Genomic DNA, 18,089 nt, shown 5'->3' on the forward strand with positions numbered 1-18,089 from the left:
TTTGTCACATGACGTTTCCGGGTAAGACTAAGACTATGCCTTCACATTTAGGACCCATATGCCGTCATTTTCGTTTTCTGTTCTACCATTTAGTATCTATATGTGTATGAATTGAACTTTAATCGAACATTCATATGATATGTATGCCGTTAAAAGAATCACAGTTCCTCTTAATTCTCTTTGTTGGCGACGTTTAAGCTTTGTTTTGAAAGTATAACAACACACTATCTGGTCCAGTTTGTCACATCGCCACAAGCTTTCAGGGAGTGGAATTGAAGTCACTTTGAAAGAAGTCTTGGTGTTAATTACGGACACTTTAGCAAGGATATGAGCGTTAACCTTACGGCAGGGGCGATTGAGGTAAGAAATAAGAGTCGAAGAATAATAGGAGGAATTGTTATTTACTTGTTAACAGGTACCCCGTGACCGTATTAGCCTCAAATTCGCTTTCAGTTTTCACGACGGCTGGAATTGTCTTCCATTTACATTCTACTTTTGTGTGTGTGATTTATTATTATTTTTTTTTAATCATTTGACCTACGCAGGTTATCCGATTTATGTGGCACCCTTTGAACTCGCGCGCGTTCGAATTTGACACGCACGCCAGAACTGCAAGTGTTTTGGCCGTGTGACGTCACTACCTCTGACCCTTTTACTGTTACTTTTGTGTCCCAGGCCCTGTTTAACGAGTGTCCGGTCGAAAATCCAGTTCTGCAAGTTATGGTGAGCGAGACCAAATGAAATTCTACTGTCTATTAAACGCGTCGTATTCTGAAACTGTGATTTTATTGTACAGAAATGCTGTAGTTGTCAATAAATGTGCCTCCTTTATCTGTCAATGGGAGATCCCCGGAAAGCATGTTAGCGTTCCCTTTCTCCGCCCTACTAGAACATCCGTGAGTACCCTCCCGGCAAACAAGGGCACACCAGATACCGCCTGAAACTAAGCGATGGCGTGCGCAGTTTGTCCTGTGAGTGCCGTCAAGCGTGCGTCCCATCGCTTAGCGTCGTTAGCTGCGACCGTGTTTGTTTGCGTAGGCTTCCTGTTGGCATCACAGCTGAACCACCTGAAGGAAGCGGAGCTACTGGAGCCCAATTGCGTGTGCATGCTCAAGAAGACCATCTCCTCGTATTTGGCCAAAAAGTGCGTGTGAGCGTGCGTGAAAGAAGTCTCCATGCGTGCTTGTTCCTGTCCGTGTGTGTTGCAGACGGGTTCTGGTGGTGTTGGACATGGATGTGTTGCAGACCGCTGCGGATGTGGGAGGAAAGATCGGGAATCCCGCACAGTTAACCGGTGAGGCACGGAACATCCATCAATCCATTTTCTTAGCCGCTTATAAATGAATGGGACTGGACTCTTTTTAATGGCCCAAGCCTCGCTAACGCTGATTGGTTTGTTTGCCCCGCAGATAAAACCGCAGATCAGCAGGAGGCGCACCGGAGCACCTCAAGTTCCGATGAAATACCTGGACCCTCTGGATACGACACAAGGAGCAGTAAGTCGTGGCCCCATTCAACCCGACGACTTGTTTGAAAGGTACCCGTGGGGGGGTCAAAGTCCATCCATCCATTTTCTCTGCCGCTTATCCTCACGAGGGTTGCAGGAAGTGCCGGCGCCTATCCCAGCTGTCAACGGGCAGCCAATCACATGGCACATAGGGACAAACAATCACACCTAGGGGCAATTTAGAGTGTCCAATTAATGTTGCATGTTTTTCGGGATGTGGGAGGAAACTGGAGTGCCCACCCGGAGAAAAGCCACGCAGGCACGGGGGGGGAACGTGCAAAATCCACACAGGCGATTGGAAAGTTGATTTTCCCTCAAGGGCACGGATCAAGGACGGAAAGAGACCCCAGGGACGACCTGGGACACATTGGAGAGACCGTGTCTCTGCTGGCCTGCGAAGCGGCTGGAGAAAGGGAACTCTGGGTGTCCCCGCTGAAGCTCGTCCACCTCGGATAGGTGGTAGAAGACGGATGAATGGATCTGAATAGCGATGTTTGTCAGTACGAACACCAGGTGGTGCCATATATCCATTTAAGAAAGACGCTGAGTGCTTGCCTGCCCTCCCTTTTAAAAAAAAATAAAAAAAAGGGAGGGGGGGAGAGAACCAGACTTTCTGCAGGCTGTACACATTCTGTTGGGTTCGTATGAACATAACGTGTAAAAAGTGAATTGCTTGTACACATTTTGGCAACAATGACCACGAGCTTCTCTCTTTAATCCACAGTCATCTGCATACTTTACTTACCCTCTTAATACCTGAAAATGACGTGATGCCGTTCATCTGAGTGAAGTCTTTTTAAGGAGCTCCCACATCTGGACACTTGCAGTAATGCTTGTAAAACATTACATTGTGCCTGTACGTGTCGCAGCTCGTCTTCTCACGTTTTAGGGGCGCAGATGGAGATTGAACGCAGCGATGTCGCGTTAAGCGGTTGATGGGCCCGTTTCCTCGTTAAAGGCTCGGATTTGTGTCGCCGCCATGTTGCGGCGCTCTCGTCGGCTCATTGACTGGCAGCTGTTTGCGAAGCAGAGTTCCATGTTTTGCCAGCTGTTTTGACGATCTTTTGAAACCCAGAGAAGATTTTTTTTCTGTGCCAAAGTATCAATTACTGAACCTACCATAAGAAAAATGTACTTTATCCAGAAAGCAGAATAAGACTAAGAATTTTTCTCTAATTATCAGCACGAGAATGTGGGTCGGTTTCACCAAAAACACCAACCTGAACAAAAAGTGGCAAAACAATTTATTGACAGACGTACATCGGAAAAGCGTGCTGTGAGCGAGATGGATTCACCACATGGTTGGCCGCGTCTGATGGCTAAATATGTTCGATTTTCAACGTGTTGCCATTTCTCTCTCGTATATCAATGTCAGAAGCTCAAGATTCACCCTCGAATTTTTATCTTTAACTCAAAAGCTGCAATGATCATACGTCTGTTCGTCGTTGAGGTTTTGTCCATCCATCCATTCTTCCACCACTTCTCCGGGTCGGATCGCGGGTTAAGTATTTTCAGCAGGGATCCCTTCCCCAGCCACTTCTTCCAGCTCTTCCGGAGGGATCCCGAGGCGTTCACGAACCAGCCGAGAGACGTACTCTCTCCAGCGTGTTCTGGGTCCTCCTCGAGGTCTCTTTTCCGGAAAAACCTCACCACGGGGGCGTCCGGTAGGCATCCGAATCAGATGCCCCAGCCACCTCATCTGGCTCCTCCCGATGCGGAGGAGCAGCGGCTCGACACTGAGCCCCTCCCTGATGACCGAGGGTAGGAACGTAGAGCGACTGGTAAATTGAGATCTTCGACTTCGCTCCCTCTTTACCACAGCGGACCGATACAAAGTCCGCATCACGACAGACTCTTCACCGATCTGTCTGTCGATTTTGAAGTTCTGGAGACTCTTGAAATTTACAGACAACCCTCTTCCACGCGTACCCTTCGAAAAACTTCATGTATATAAACATCCGCGGCAGAAAGTGGTTGGATTATTACAATTGATGAATAGAAATGTTCATGGCAGTGAATGAGTTAAACACGTTACAAAAGTCTTAAATATCTGCGTAGATTAATTTTCATGATGTAACATTCACATTTCATGAAATATCGTTGGTAGTAGTGAATCTGTATAATATGTGATTCACTTGATTTCAATTCAGCTTTCCATATTCATATTTGAGCTGCACGTGGACTTCTGAAAATGCCCATTTTTATTTCTTCTGCCGCGGAATCCCTTTAATGGCCGACGGCTCAGTATGGCCAGCGGCCCGTGCCAGGCCTTGAGGTGTTGCGTCCGCTGAGTCACGCGCTGGTCGCCGTCCAGCCGAGAGGGAGGTGAGTTCACAGCGGGTGGGGAAAAACAAAACAACTTTGCGCGTTTGGCCATCGTGTCGATTACATCACCGGGACGTCCTGCCAAGAAACAGCAAAACTTTTATCAAGTGAATGGCAAACTAAAAGTGCTCCACAACGTTAGGGGGACGGAGGCGGAGCCCTGCTGCACAGAGCGCAAACTCGCCATTGATCGGCGCCACCTGTCCAAAGGTTTATTCTTGGTACATTTGGTCCTTTGAGATAAGAGTGACCCGTTGTGGAACGGATTTTTTGCTTTGACCCATTAGGACATTTATGGTGGCGGTGAACTTGACTCGGAAAACGAGCAGCATACATGTATTCATTATACTTTAGCATACATTTTATAATGTTACTGCCATCTTACTGAGTCAATTGTGAAACTCTTCTGCATGCGTTTCTTTCTGTATTACGATACAGTACTACATTACTGCTCAGAAGTGGCACAGAGGCACGCACCAGGAGCTGCACAATGTCCATTGAATTGAAGCAAAAATATTTATTTAGTCTATTAAATTATAGTATTACATTTTTTTTGATTGAAGAAACATTACAAACTTTTGTTGGTCTTTCTTTGGGGTGTGGGGGGCTGGAATGGATTTTCATTCAATGTAGTGTATAATTTGAGACGAGTAATTTTCAGGCCTCACAGTTACGAGGTCTGGGGTTCGAATCCCGGCGCTTCCTGTGTGGAGTTTTCATAATCTCCCTGTGCCTCTATGGGTTTTTTTTTCTTCCGGGCACTCCGGTTTCCTCGCACAACCCAAAAACATGCATTCAGTGGCCGCCCTAAATTGGCCCCTCGGTGTGATTGCGAGTACGACCACGTGCCCTGCGATTGGCCGACAACCAGTTCAGGTTGTACCCCGCCTACTGACCATTGACAGCAAGGATAGGCTCCCACGACCCTCGTGAGGATAAGCATTTCAGAAAATATATGGATGGATTTTAAATTCGTATCTCAAGGCGCCGCTGTAGTGAGTCGGGAATGAGTGAACCGTTACAAAACCAGCCAAAAATTGCTTTGTTCTGCCTAAAGCTGCTTTCCTTTTCTCCTTATCAAGGTTGTGAAAACTCCGGAATCAAGAGTTCCCTGATGAAAAGTTCTTGGAAAGGTTCTCCCGTGAAGGGTCCTGGGATGCCACCCCCCATGAAGGCGTCGCCCGTGAAGGGTCCTGGGATGCCACCCCCCATGCAGGCGTCGCCCGTGAAGGCTTTTGGGATGGCGTCGCCCGTGAAGCGTTCCGGGATGCCGTCCCCCATGCCGGCGTCTCCCTCTCCCGGTCCTTCCCAGAGTCCAACCAAATTGACCCCGATAGACGATCTCAACCCGTACGTCAGCAAGTGAGTTGATGCCGAAATCCTTTTTTCTTGACTCCCCTCCAGACCTCCATTTTATTCCTTCCTCAATTCCTGTTGTTGAAAAGCAACCAATCGTCGTGTTCCTGACACTCGCAGGACTTGGCAGATGTAGGACGTACCTCGTTGGCTCTTTGAAAAGCAACTTTGTCTTCTTCTTCTTCTTCTTCTTCCATGTTTTAAAAGACATCCGAGTCCTTCATGGCGTTACCCTGGGAATTGCTCAGTCTTGCTTTGGCGCCTGATGTGAACGGTCAGGATGCTCATTAGGTCAAAAGCGGCTCTGCCTTTGGCGCCTTTTAAATGTTTTTTTTTTTTTTTTTAATGTTTGTGCGGACCGCCGCGTTGATTGTGAGTGCAGCTGTTTGTCTCGATGTGCCCTGCGATTTGCTGGCAACCAGTTCAAGGTGTACCCCGCCGCCTGCCCGTTGAGAGCTGGGATAGGTTCCAGCACTCCCTTGACCCTCATGAGGATAAGCGCCGACGTAAATGGATGGATTTATTAGCAGCATGAAATTTTGCTAGGCGTGTCTGACATGACTGGACCTGGGGGGAAAAATGTCTCAAGATGCCACAGCTAAAAAGAAACGGGACATTTTACATTTTTGGGTCAATAACAAAACTCCATAAAGTCTTTAGCAAATGTCTAGAAAATTAGACAGTTTCATTTTGCACTATGAAATTATGTAAGCATTTCTGTAAGCACACAAAAAGTCTCAAAAAGACAGGAACTCAGCCAATTTGCTTTCAGGCAGGCATTTTACTGATTTTCAGTGTTTCTTCAAGAGCTTTGTATGGGATAGCTTTAATCATAATTAAGAAGACATTGCATTTAATAATTATATCGATGTCTTAGGTTAAAAATATCAGATCCATAATATCACCACACAGGAGCAGATGGGGATGTATTTCAATCACCATATGGACCACAATATCCGGACATGTGGCCTATATGCCTGTAGAAAATGATGATAATGTACATTTACTCATATATATATATATATATACACACATTTAAAGAAAAAATAATAATAATAACCTGAACAATTATTTGTGTCCCAGTTGGACCGTCAGAGCCCGAGTGACCAACAAGTCTGACGTCTGCAATTGGAGCAACTCGAGGGGAGAGGGGAAGCTCTTCAGCTTCGAGGTCATGGACGAGAGTGTGAGTCCCGGCGAACATGCCTGCACGCTCGTCACTTGACATGTCGCACGTCTCCTTGAATGTCGCGGTGCGTTCGACGTGCGCAGGGAGAAATCAGGATCACGGCCTTCAACAGTGAAGTGGACAAGTTTTTCTCCCTGGTGGAGCAAAACAAGGTGAGCCCCTCCATTTTTCTGAGTGACGTTTTGATAAAGGCTGGTTTGATTCATTGATTTGATGAGATGGGTCAATTTGACCGGAGGATTGAAAAATAAATACCGTAATTTTCGGCCGTGAAGCCGCAAATTTTTTTCACACGCTTTCAACCCTGCGGTTTCTGTGGCGATGCGGCTAATTTCTGAATTTTTTCTAACGGCCGCAAGGGGGCACTCGAGCGGAAAAGGTAAGAGTGAGACCGGTGGAATATATGTGCCGAGGAAGTGACTTTTACAGTTTTTTTTTTTTTTTTCAACCGGCCCTGTTAGCGCTGCGTTAGCGATGTGCTAGCATGTTGCTGCTGTGTTACTGCTGTTCCTGAGATTTTTATCAGTGTTTTTTTTTTTTTTAAACTGGCTCAGTTAGTGCTTTGCCAGTGTGTTGCTGCCGTGTTACTGCCGTGTCTGTGATTTTTACTGGTATGTTTTTTTTATTTTTTTAACTGGCTTTGTTAGTGCTTTGCCAGTGTGTTGCTGCTGTGTTACTGCCGTGTCTGTGATTTTTACCGGTATGTTTTTTTTTTTTTTAACTGGCTTTGTTAGTGTTTTGCTAGTGTGTTGCTGTTGTGTTACTGCCGCATCTCAGTGATTTTTACTGGTGTGTGTGTGTGTGTATATATTTTTTTCTTTAACCGGCCCTGTTAGCACCCCGCAAGCGTGTTTCTCCTGTGTTACTGCTGCATATCCGCGATTTAGGTGTTTTTTTTTTAGCGCCATACTAGCGTGTTTTCCCTGTTACTGCTGCGTCTGTGATTAAAGTTTTTTTTTTTTGTTTTTAAACCAGCCCTGTTCATGCTACCTGTTCTATTAAGTTAAGCTAAGGTATTAAAAGTTCGAAAACTCTTTCTGTCTCCCGTCTTTGTAACTACCTCGTGTTTCAATGTGTGCACTTGCGGCTTTTACACCGGTGCGGCTTATGTATGTACCAAATGGTATTTCCTTGACAAATGTACTGGGTGAGGCTTATAATCTGGTGCGCTCTGTAGGCCGTAAATTACTGTAAATAAATAAATAAATATAGGGACCTCAGAGTTTATCGCACATTATAGAGTAATAATACATAACTGCAAAAAAAAAAAGTCCACTTTTAATTCCCATCTTGTTTTTTTTTCATGTGGAAAAACAGCTTGGAAAATAGATGGCTGTATGTTTTTGAGTGTGGCAAATGAAGTCAAAGATGGGCGAGTGAAGATTTGACGTCGCAGGTCTATCTGATCTCCAAATGCTCGGTGAAGCTGCCCATCAAGCGGTTCACGTCGCTGAAGAACGACTACGAGATCACGCTGGGCGCCAACTCTCGTATCGTGCCCTGCGACGACGACCATGACGTGCCCACCGTGCACTACGACTTTGTGCCCATCTCGCAGTTGGAGGCCAAAGACCCCGAATCCATCATTAGTGAGGATAGCACTCAAAATATGACTTTATCGCCCGTTTTTTTTTTATTTTGCTGGCATGATGCGTCCCGTTTGATGCTGCAGACGTGATTGGTGTGTGCGAGGAGGCCGGGGAAGTGTCCCTGATCACCACGAAGGCCGGGAAACCGCTCTTCAAGAGGGCGCTCGAGCTGACCGACGCTAGCGGGAAGACGGTGACGCTCACATTGTGGGGAGACAAGGTTCATATTCTTTTTTTTTTTTTTTTTTTTTTTTAAAGTGTTTTTCTTTTTTATGGTGAGTCACCTGACTTTACCGCCATGAAGGACCTCTTGAAATAGCTAAAATGGCTACTTCAAACCAAAATGGTCAATGTCATCTCTTTTCACGTTGCTAAGTGAAATCGGCAATCGGGGCTGAATTTTGCAGACGTTTCCTCAAGTTCTGACCTTGCAGATTTAGCTGTTGACCCTAAAACATTGACGTGGTTTGTGTCCAGGCTCAGAGGTTTGACGCCTCCTGTCACCCGGTGGTGGCCGTCAAAGGGGCTCGCGTGTCGGCCTTCGGCGGCCGCTCGCTGTCTGCGCCCTTCAGCTCCACGCTGATGGTCAACCCCGACATCCCCGAGGCCTTTGAGCTCAGAGCCTGGTGAGCGGCAATCTCATACACTGAATGCAACACTATTGAATTGTGAGTTCAAAACTATTAAAGTATGACTATTTTGTCCAAAATCCTCCCAATCCCAACCTTAACTCTCGGGAGTGGACGGTCCACTTCCACTCTTGTCCAATCCCGTCATTAATAGTGAAATTCATTACCAACCCACAGGACCCGGTGGGAATCCCAAACATGTAAACGCCACACAGGAAAACCAGAGCGCAGGTTGGAGCTTCGGCCCTCAGAACTCAACCTATTGGCTCAGAACCGTCAGGCAGATGCGCTAACCCACCTGCGTCGCCCGCAACACATGAAAGCACAAACCAGTCTTGTGTCTTTCAAATGTTGGTATGAAATTCGACTGTTCCCAAGAAAGCGACTGACGTGCATATGCTGCTTTCTCCTCTGCCGCCCCGACGGGACACGCAGTGACGCCGGAGAGCGGCCATATTTGCACGCGCGTGAGCAGATGGGGCGCTCCAACGCAGAGCTTATTATTCGGCGTGTGGTGCGCGGATGTGAAGCGGTGACTCATCTCGCCATTAAGGCTCCATGTGAGGGAATAGGAATGCTTTTGTTTGCTCTACCCACATGTGTTCTCCCTCCATGTGTGGTGTTGGGGTGGGGGTGGGGTGAGAGTGCTAGCGTAGCTTAGCAGCAAGTCAGATTTCATACTTTCATAAGACTTTCCATGTGTCTTAATGTTAATCTTGAGTTTTATACATTTAAAGCAAAACCAAAACTGAGCCTGTGTGTTTTTTTTTTTTTTTTTTAATACATCCACAGGTACAACCAGGTAGGCCACGGCCTGTGCAGTCAGTCCTTGACGGAGGTCCGGTCCCCAAATGGCGAATTCAGGACCAACTGGAAGTCTCTGAGCGACGTCAAGACAGAACAACTGGGACATGACGGGAAGGTGAAACGCATGCATACGCGCACACAAGTGGGGGAGGAAAGTGTACTTCGTGATATTTTTTGATATGTTGGAGCGTTTTACTTTTTTTTTTTTTTTTTTTTTCGTTCTCTTAACTTGTTTTTATTTATTTATTTATTTATTTATTTATTTATTGCTGTAAGTCCTAAATCCCCCTCAAAGGTTCAATAATTTCCTTTTTTTTTAAAGGGAGTTCTTCCATGGATGATAACAATCACATTGTCATAAATGTCAAGAATTTTTGTAAAATTTTCTTTTACTGTTATTTTATTTTTTTATTCGTTCTGTTAACTTGTATTTTTTTTTTTGTTGCTTAAATTCCCCCTTAAACGTTCAATAATTTACTTTTTTTTTTTTGAAAGGGAATTCTTCCATGGATAATAATTGTCATTAATGTCAAGAATTTTTATAAAATTCTCTTCTAACATTCTTGTATTTTTTTTAATTATTATTAGCATTATGTGGAGGTTTACGTATAAATGTGTCAATCATTTTTGACATTTTGTATGGCATATTTTGTAATGTCTTAACAAACTTATTACATGAGCCAAGTATAATTCAATATAGACTGAATAGTAATAATCTGCAAATAATTGACGCTCTTCCCCCCCTCAAAAAAAAAAACATGAATAAGCGGGGCAGAAATATACCTCAAATTGGGGGCTTGGGGGGTGGTCCACTATTTTTGAACACTTTGTCTCCTACTGTGCTACTTAAAGTTCACCATGATGATTGTACCTGGAGTGTTAAGATCTTTTTTTTTTTTTTTTTTAAACGGGGTGGTTGGTATTTTCTATTTTTGGCACAATCTCCACAAAGTTTTGTCTGCTTCGAGATGGGCAGAATGAGCCAGGCGAAGTCGAGTTCACCTCTTTTTTTTTGTTTTTTATATCTCTGAAGTATTCCAAAACATGTTGGCATCTGAGCTGCTTAGCATGCCCCCCCCCCCACCAGTCCACCCTGCAGCTGGCCACATGCACAAAGACCCCCACCCCTCGCCCCCCAGAGAGGCTGCTCTGAGAAATGTGACAAGGGAGGCGGATGCGTGGCTGCGGGGGCTTGATGGACGTCTAATTAACAACGGGGCTTTTACTTAGATGGGGGCTGGCATGTTTAGGGCAGTGAGTCACTGGTCACTGAGAGTGGGGAAGCGTCGTAGACTTGAAACAAAAGTCATTACATCTGTTGCCCCAAAAAAATCACTAGATTCAAGGCAACAAGGAGCAAAGTTTTTTTTTTTTTTCTCAAAATTTGGCCTACAGAGAGCGCCTGGTTATAAGCCTCGATACACAGCTTGATGCTAGCGTGGCGCTAATGCTAGCATGGCGCTAACGCCACATCACCGCATAAACCGCAGGGTTGAAAGCGTGCAGGGCGGGAATTACGGTACTAGTTTTTTTTGTTGTTGTTGTCACTTTTTAGAAAAAAAAAAGCAATACATGTTTCTTTTTTTGTTGTATTTTCTTTTAAATCTCATTTTATTTGTTGCTGGTCACTTTAAAATAGTCGCTAATTTTGTCGCTAACAGAAGAACGTCTCCTAATTCCCAAGGATGCTTTTGGCAGATGAAAGGTTGCCAGCAGGGTGAAGGCATTAGTTTGGAGGATCTCCTTGGCACGCTGGGAACATCACTTTGGATCCTGGTCCTCTTTGGGGCGTGGTATTTTTGTGTTTTCACATTTGAACGGTGGAAGAAATGCCAGGATAGAATAGTTCAACCTGCCCGTGTACTACGTGTTTGTACTCGCACGTCCCAGGGGCGACGTGACGCATTTTTGCCTCCTCCCACCCAGACGAGGTCTCGATCACGCGTCTGTGGGATGCTTTGGTCAAGATACCCCAAGAATTAGACAGATTCTTATGTATTTATTTTGGCCGTGGTGAAATGGGCTTGTTGCCATGACAACCGGGGATGTCTCGAAAGGGGTTGGATGGCAAACCGGAGGCTTTGTATTTTTGGAAACAGAGTGCAGAGTTTGATAAACATGAACGAGACAACGAAAGTAAAGAACAAGAAAGCTTGTTGCATTTTTTTTTTTAAATCTTCTTCTTTTCCTTTCGGCTTGTCCCGTTAGGGGTCACTACATCGTGTCATCTTAGATGAACGCATATTTGTTTGGCACAGTTTTACGCCGGATGCCCTTCCCGACATGAATGTTGCGAATAGCTTTTCTTAGCTATAGCTACTAGATTAGTTGATTAGTTATCCACCCATCCATTTTCTTTGCTGCTTATCCTCACAAGGGTCGCGGGGAGTGCTGGAGCCTATCCCAGCTCTCAACAGGGCAGGAGGCGGGGCACACCCTGAACTGGTTGCCAGCTAATCGCAGGGCACATCGAGACAAACAGCCACACCCACAATCACACCTTGGGGTAATTTAGTGCCCAATTAATGATGCATGTTTTTGGGATGTATTTGATAGTTTAAAAAAAATATGATTGGCACTAAATTTGTTGCTTTTTATGGAAAGATTTGTTGATCTTCGTATCTTGAAAAAAAAAAGTCACTATGTTTTGAACAATAGCTGCTAGATTTGTTCCTAGTTGCTTTAAGTTGCTTGTCTGGCTCTGTTGCTTGCGTCCATCCATTTTCTTAGCCGATTATCCTCACAAGGGTCGAGGGAGTGCTGGAGCGTAACCTAGCGGTCAACGGGCAAGTGGCGGGCTACACCCTGAACTGGTTGCCAGCCAATCGCAGGGCACATAGAGACAAACAGCCGCACTCACAATCACACCTTTGGGCAATTTAGAGGAAAACCGGAGTGCCTGGGAAAAAAAAAACCACGCAGTCACGGGGAAAACATGCAAACTCCACACAGGCGGGTCTGGGATTGAACCCGGGAATCCGGAACTGTGAGGCCAGTACTTTCCAGCCAAGCCACACCGTGCCGCTCGCTTGTAATTTTCGCTCGTAGATGCAGCACTTCATATGCTTAAATCTTTATGATATCTGATACCGGTATCGCACGGTCCAATGAACTTTCGCTGCTGAACGGGCGTTCCGTCACAAATTTTTCGGGCATTTTGTTACATCGGGCGCACTTTGTGCAACAGAAGAGCTTCACAGATGCGAGCTAGCGGAGCGCGTCAACGTGACTTTTGATTGCGTCGGCAGCTGGCCCGGCATCTTGGCAACATTTTTCCTACCGTGAAGCCAACTTTTGATCCAGTGTTTTATTTATTTGTTTTTTTGTTTGTTTGTTTTTTTTCCAAATTGGACTTTGCCGTTTGTTGTCTCAGGCCCAGCTGCTTGTCGGTCCGACGATAATGCCAGAAAACACACACACGCGGTGCTATATTTGCGTGGATTTGATCTCAGAAACGAAACTGTTTACCGATTTTCAAATGGTTCGTAGTCTCCTCATATTCAACCTCTTTTCTATCGCATTTAGCATCACATTTTGAACCAAGATCACGATTTGTGATGATTCGATTATCGTTTTGGATTTGAATGATCATTACTACCATATTTACCGTAAAGCATGCTAAAATTACTAAGGAGTCGTGTGCTCAACTCTGATAAAATGTCAACGTTTGTATTGCCATTGCAGATTTAAATCATACAACCATATTTAGTGTTTGGTAACATTTCAAGCGGCAGCAAAGCTTTGGCCTCACAGTTCTGAGGTCCCGGGTTTGATCCCGGACCCGCCTGTGTGGAGTTTGCATGTTCTCCCTGTGCCCGCGTGGATTTGGTTTCTTCCCACATCCCAGAAAACATGCAACATTCATTGGAGACTCTAAATTGCCCGTAGGTGTGATTATGATTGTGGCTGTTTGTCTCAATGTGCCCTGCGATTGGCTGGCGACCAGTTCAGGGTGTACCTTGCCCGCCTCCTGCCCGTTGACAGCTGGGATAGGCTCCAGCACTCCCCGCGACCCTTGTGAGGATAAGCGGCAAAGAAAATGGATGGTTGGATGGATACCATTTCAAACGATTTATATTGCCCTTTCAAGTTTTAAATCAGCAATACTGTATCAGCGTAATATTACAAAATGATACTTTCAGTAAAGATAGATAAATACTAGACTGAAATGTCACATTTTGTCTTACTTTTTTTTTTTTTAAGCATTATCATATTTTTTTTTCCATATACAAAATCAATTGTTGCAATGCATTTGATGCTTTTTGTGTGGCATTTCAAGTGTAGTGGAGATTACTTACTGTATCATATTATTTCGAAGATAACGATTGCTTGTTGTTTGCCCGCAGGCGTACTACTTCAGCAGCGTGGCGACGGTTGTGTACGCCTGCAAGGAGAACGCCCTCTACCGGGCGTGCCCCGCCGGGTCCTGCTACAAGAAGGTCCAGGAGCGGGACGACGGACGCTACCACTGCGACAAATGCGGCAAGGACTACCCCGTTTTTAAGTACCGTTTCATGCTCTCTGTGAGTAGACTTTTTTTTTTGCTAGGATATTGTCTTAAAATGAAATCTGCATGTTTTTTAACAAAAATCTGAATTCTGATTCACTTGTGGGGGAAAAAACAAAACAAAAGATGACACAAGTTTGGCTAGCGGCACGGTGGCTGAACTGGAAAGCGTCGGCCTCACAGTTCTGGGGACCCGGGTTCAATCCCGGGCCTGCCTTTGTAGAGTTTGCATGTTCTCCCCGTGCCTGTGTGGGCACATCCCAAAAACATGCAACATCAATTGGACACTCTAAATTGCCCCAAGGTGCGATTGTGAGTGCGGCTGTTATGGCACCATGTGCCCTGCGATTGGCTGGCGACCTGTTCAGGGTGTACGTTGACAGCCGGGATAGGCTCCGGCACTCCTTGCGACCCTTGTGAGGATAAGCAGCTAAGAAAAATGGATGGATGAATGGATAAGTTTAGCTTCTCCTCTCCTGACATTATGAAATGTGGAAATAAAGGTTTCCTCTGAGGGGAAACAAAAGTTCTTTTTGTCAAAACATCATCCTCATCATGTGACGTGTTCAGGTGAACTTGGCCGACTTTGGGGACAACATGTGGGCCACGTGCTTCCAGGAAACGGCCGAGACCTTGTTGGGTCTCAACGCTGAGCAACTGGGACACCTGAAGGACACCGTAAGAGACGCACACAGAAGACGCCTTGAGGGAATTTGTCAACTCGTCGACTTTACTAATCTGCACCTTTACTGTTGCTCTTGTCAGTCTTTTTGGGAAACTGGTCCGTGACGCCCAAAGTCTGGGATCGCTGTAGTGACGGGTGGGGGAGTACCGTAATTTCCAGCCTACAAGCCGCGACTTTTTTCACACGCTATCAACCCTGCGGTTTATGCGGTGATGCGGCTAATTTGTGCATTTTTTCCAACGGCCACAAGGGGCGCTCGAGCGGAAAGGGTAACGAGTGACCGGAATAGATGTGCCGAGTACGTGGCTTTTACCAGCCCTGTCAGCGCTGCACTAGCGTTAGCGCTGTGCTAGCGTGTTGCCGCTGTGTTATTGGCGTTTCTGTTAGCATTAGCGCTAGCGTGAAACTCTTTCTGTTTGCAGTTCTTTGTAAATATCTCGTGTTTCAATGTGGGCAGTTGCGGCTCTTACAAGGCTGCGGTGTATGTACGTGCCAAATGGTATTTCCTTGACAAATGTACTCGGGGCTTTTAAGCAGTTGCGCTCCGTAGGCCGGGAATTACGGTAATCGACCTGCCGTCGGGTTCTTTGACTACAAAAGAATTCTGAATCGGTGCCGTGTTAATACCAGCATGCTTTTGTGCGTCAGGATGAGGACGCGTTCAATGAGGTTTTCCAAAAAGTCTACTTCAGCTCGCACATCTTCAGGAACAGAGTCAAGCTGGAGATGTACAACGTGAGCGCACACGCACACTCCTGTCCACAAATGGTTTCAAAAATGAGGATTTTTCGTGGAAAAATTACAAAAAAAATGTTTGGGGAAAAAAAACATCACATCAATTCAATTTATTTAACATTTTTTTACAGATTATAAATGTTTTTAAAAATGTGCTTTTCGACGTAATAGTAATCAATGTAACTGTTTGCTAGTGAGTCGTTTTGATCCATTTTGATCTTTAACACGAGCATTTTTTTCTGATTTACAAAAATGTAATACGTCACAAAATATATTTGCTTTTTTTAAAATTATGCCTCAAAAATGAAAAAAATAAAATCTTTGCTTGTGAAATTAAAAAAAATTGTACTTCTATTGTTTGATAAAATATTTTAATGGTCAAAAAGTAATTTAAATTTACAATATACATGACATAAAAAATGGTATATATGTCTGTAAATCATCAAAGCACAACTTTTTTTTTTTAATGCGGAAAAAAAATACAAATCAAGAAAGGAAGAAAAATGAACTTTCAGACGCTGGAAGTTTCTTGACTTGTCATTTTTCGTTGTTGTTCAGGACGAATGTCGCATGAGGGTGACCGTGATGGACGTCCTCCCGCTGGACCACCGGCAGTACAGCAGGAGGCTCCTGAACAGCGTCCGAGCGCTGGCCCGGGATAACTGAGGGCCACTTGAGTCCAAACGCCTAACGAGAAGGAAATGACGCTAAATATAAATTGTTTATTTTTTTCAATTTGATTTGGACTTGATTTGTGTGTGTGGACTTTGTTTTGTAATCATCTAATGCAGAAGGTATTTTTTTTTGTGTGTGTGACTCATATTGTGTGTTTGTTGTGCATATGTGGGTTGTTTTAAAAAAAAAATTTAATTCACTCTTGATTCGTGACCTGTGGGGGGGGGGGGGGCTTTGTTAAGACAACCACACACACAAAAAAGTGTTTAAAAGAGTTTGTTAACGTCATACTTTTTTGTTTGTTTTTTAATGAGTGACTCGATGGATGTATGCGACATACAAAGATTTGCAGCCAGCGTTCAGTTTAGCACTTCGGACTGGACCACCCAGACCGGCCCGTAGACTTCATAAGTGCTACACCAACTTGATTATCTTATGAACTTTTTTTTTCCATAGTTGGAGGCCGGAGATTTCCATTTCCCAGTTTCCCAAAATGCACTTTTTTCAGTTGTAGGTGGAAAGTCGACTTTTTGATGTTGCAGGTAAAGTCGTCTCATTCGAACAGGTTGGAAACGTGGGTAGGACTAAATGGAACAGTCCTAAAATTTGGTTCAGGTCCTACCTTCTGGATGAAATGATTTCATTTCTAAATTTACTGTAATGCACTTTTCCTCAATTGAGACCAGAAATGTCCCAGAGGAATAATTCCCATTTTCTGGGAATATGATTTTTTCTCGTCGAATATAGGAAATGTTAAACTTAAGTTTCCGAACTGCACTTTTGCCTTTTTTGAGCTCCCAATTTTTCTGGAATGCACTTTTCGTAGTTGGAGTTGTTGGGAATGAGATGCGATGCGATTCCTGGAATGGCCTTGAGTTTGGACTTTTTTTTTTTTCCCCCATCTGCCTGCCCAGTGAAAATTAATTTTTGTAGTTGCAAAATGTCCTGGAATGCAAAGTAGAAATTATAAAGTACATTTCCTTGACCTTCTCAAATTTGTTTGGACGCTTTGTATATATTTCATATTTCGCCAGTTTGAGTTCAATTTCCCACTTTGCTGGCATAAACTTCCAATTCTTTTTTTTTCTTCTTCTTTTTTTGGGGAGGAGAGGTTGGAAATGCCAATTTCCTGTTGTCTTTGAATGTAGCTTGAAAGAGGGAAACAGCTGATGGGCACTTCCAAATGGATTCATTTCAGTCCCCCCCCCACCCCCGATCCCCCCATGTTGCTCAAGCCAAGACTTACTTAATATGTCTTTATTTAGTGGAGCGGTATTACATAACTCCAGTGTGTGTTTTGGACGACATTGTAAGAGCAGCTGAGCTTTTCAAATTAAGCCTGCAGATGTACTTCACATTTAGATTTCAAATAAATAATAATAATGTCAGGCATATCGGGGATGTGATTGATTGCATAAGTGAGGAGGTTTGATTGACGGGCGGGTGACGATGAGGCGCGACGGTGCCGGGTCGGAGGCGTGAGGAGGCTCCCGTACAGAATGGGGGGGGGGGGGGAATGATTGATGTGTGTTGGATGGGGAGGCGAGAGGTGTGGTTGCCATGGTGACAATAGCCAAGTCAAAAGATGGGAGTGATGGGAAGAAATGGAATGTGGAGATTTTGAGGGGAAGCAGATGAAATGTCTTTCTACATTAAAATGCGATTAATCTGTCTTCCCCCCCCCCCAAAAAAAAAAATGACAAGTTTGGGTGATGTAGTTTTCTTGATTTAAAAACAGGACTAATAATACTAGAACATAAAAATTTAATGGCGAGAGCCTGGGATACACAGTGAAGCAACTGATTAGAGCATTGGCCTCACTGTTCTGAGGATCGGGGTTCAAATCCTGGCCCCGCCTATGTGGAGTTTGCATGTTCTCTCTCTGCCTGTGTGGCTTTTCTCCATGTGGGCACTCTGCTCCCCAAAAACATGCCTGCATTTATTGGAGACTCTAAATTGCCATGAAGTGTTCGGTGCGCCCTGCGATTGGCTGGCGACCAGTTCGGGGTGACCCCCAATTCCTGCCTGAAGATAGCTTGAGGTGGCTCTAGCACTCCCGTGACCTTCGTGAGGATCAGTGGCTTG

At 44.8% G+C, this 18,089-nt stretch overlaps 1 protein-coding gene across 9 annotated transcripts; it reads left to right on the forward strand.

The window, feature by feature from the left end:
• The first annotated feature begins 33 nt into the window (after nucleotides 1-33).
• LOC133492008 (replication protein A 70 kDa DNA-binding subunit-like) lies at nucleotides 34-17,339 on the forward strand. Of its 9 annotated transcripts, none has more exons than XR_009792541.1 (18): nucleotides 34-360; nucleotides 676-723; nucleotides 890-971; nucleotides 1,039-1,144; nucleotides 1,209-1,294; nucleotides 1,410-1,496; nucleotides 4,915-5,194; nucleotides 6,272-6,374; nucleotides 6,461-6,529; nucleotides 7,774-7,966; nucleotides 8,050-8,186; nucleotides 8,444-8,592; nucleotides 9,388-9,517; nucleotides 11,780-11,908; nucleotides 13,749-13,884; nucleotides 14,480-14,587; nucleotides 15,243-15,329; nucleotides 15,888-15,941. XR_009792541.1 is itself a non-coding variant. In XM_061803859.1 (18 exons), the coding sequence occupies exons 4-18, from the start codon at nucleotides 1,107-1,109 to the stop codon at nucleotides 15,993-15,995; spliced, it is 1,881 nt and encodes a 626-aa protein (XP_061659843.1). In that variant the 5' UTR covers nucleotides 34-360; nucleotides 676-723; nucleotides 797-971; nucleotides 1,039-1,106; the 3' UTR covers nucleotides 15,996-17,338. The 9 variants fall into 9 exon arrangements, 8 of the variants coding, with proteins under 8 accessions (XP_061659843.1, XP_061659845.1, XP_061659844.1 ...); XM_061803859.1 differs by having other exon boundaries at nucleotides 797-971; nucleotides 13,749-13,925; nucleotides 15,888-17,338; XM_061803861.1 differs by having other exon boundaries at nucleotides 797-896; nucleotides 13,749-13,925; nucleotides 15,888-17,338.
• The last annotated feature ends 750 nt before the right edge of the window (nucleotides 17,340-18,089 follow it).

The sequence above is a fragment of the Syngnathoides biaculeatus genome, chromosome 18 (assembly GCF_019802595.1).
Source record: "Syngnathoides biaculeatus isolate LvHL_M chromosome 18, ASM1980259v1, whole genome shotgun sequence".
Lineage (NCBI taxonomy): Eukaryota > Metazoa > Chordata > Actinopteri > Syngnathiformes > Syngnathidae > Syngnathoides > Syngnathoides biaculeatus.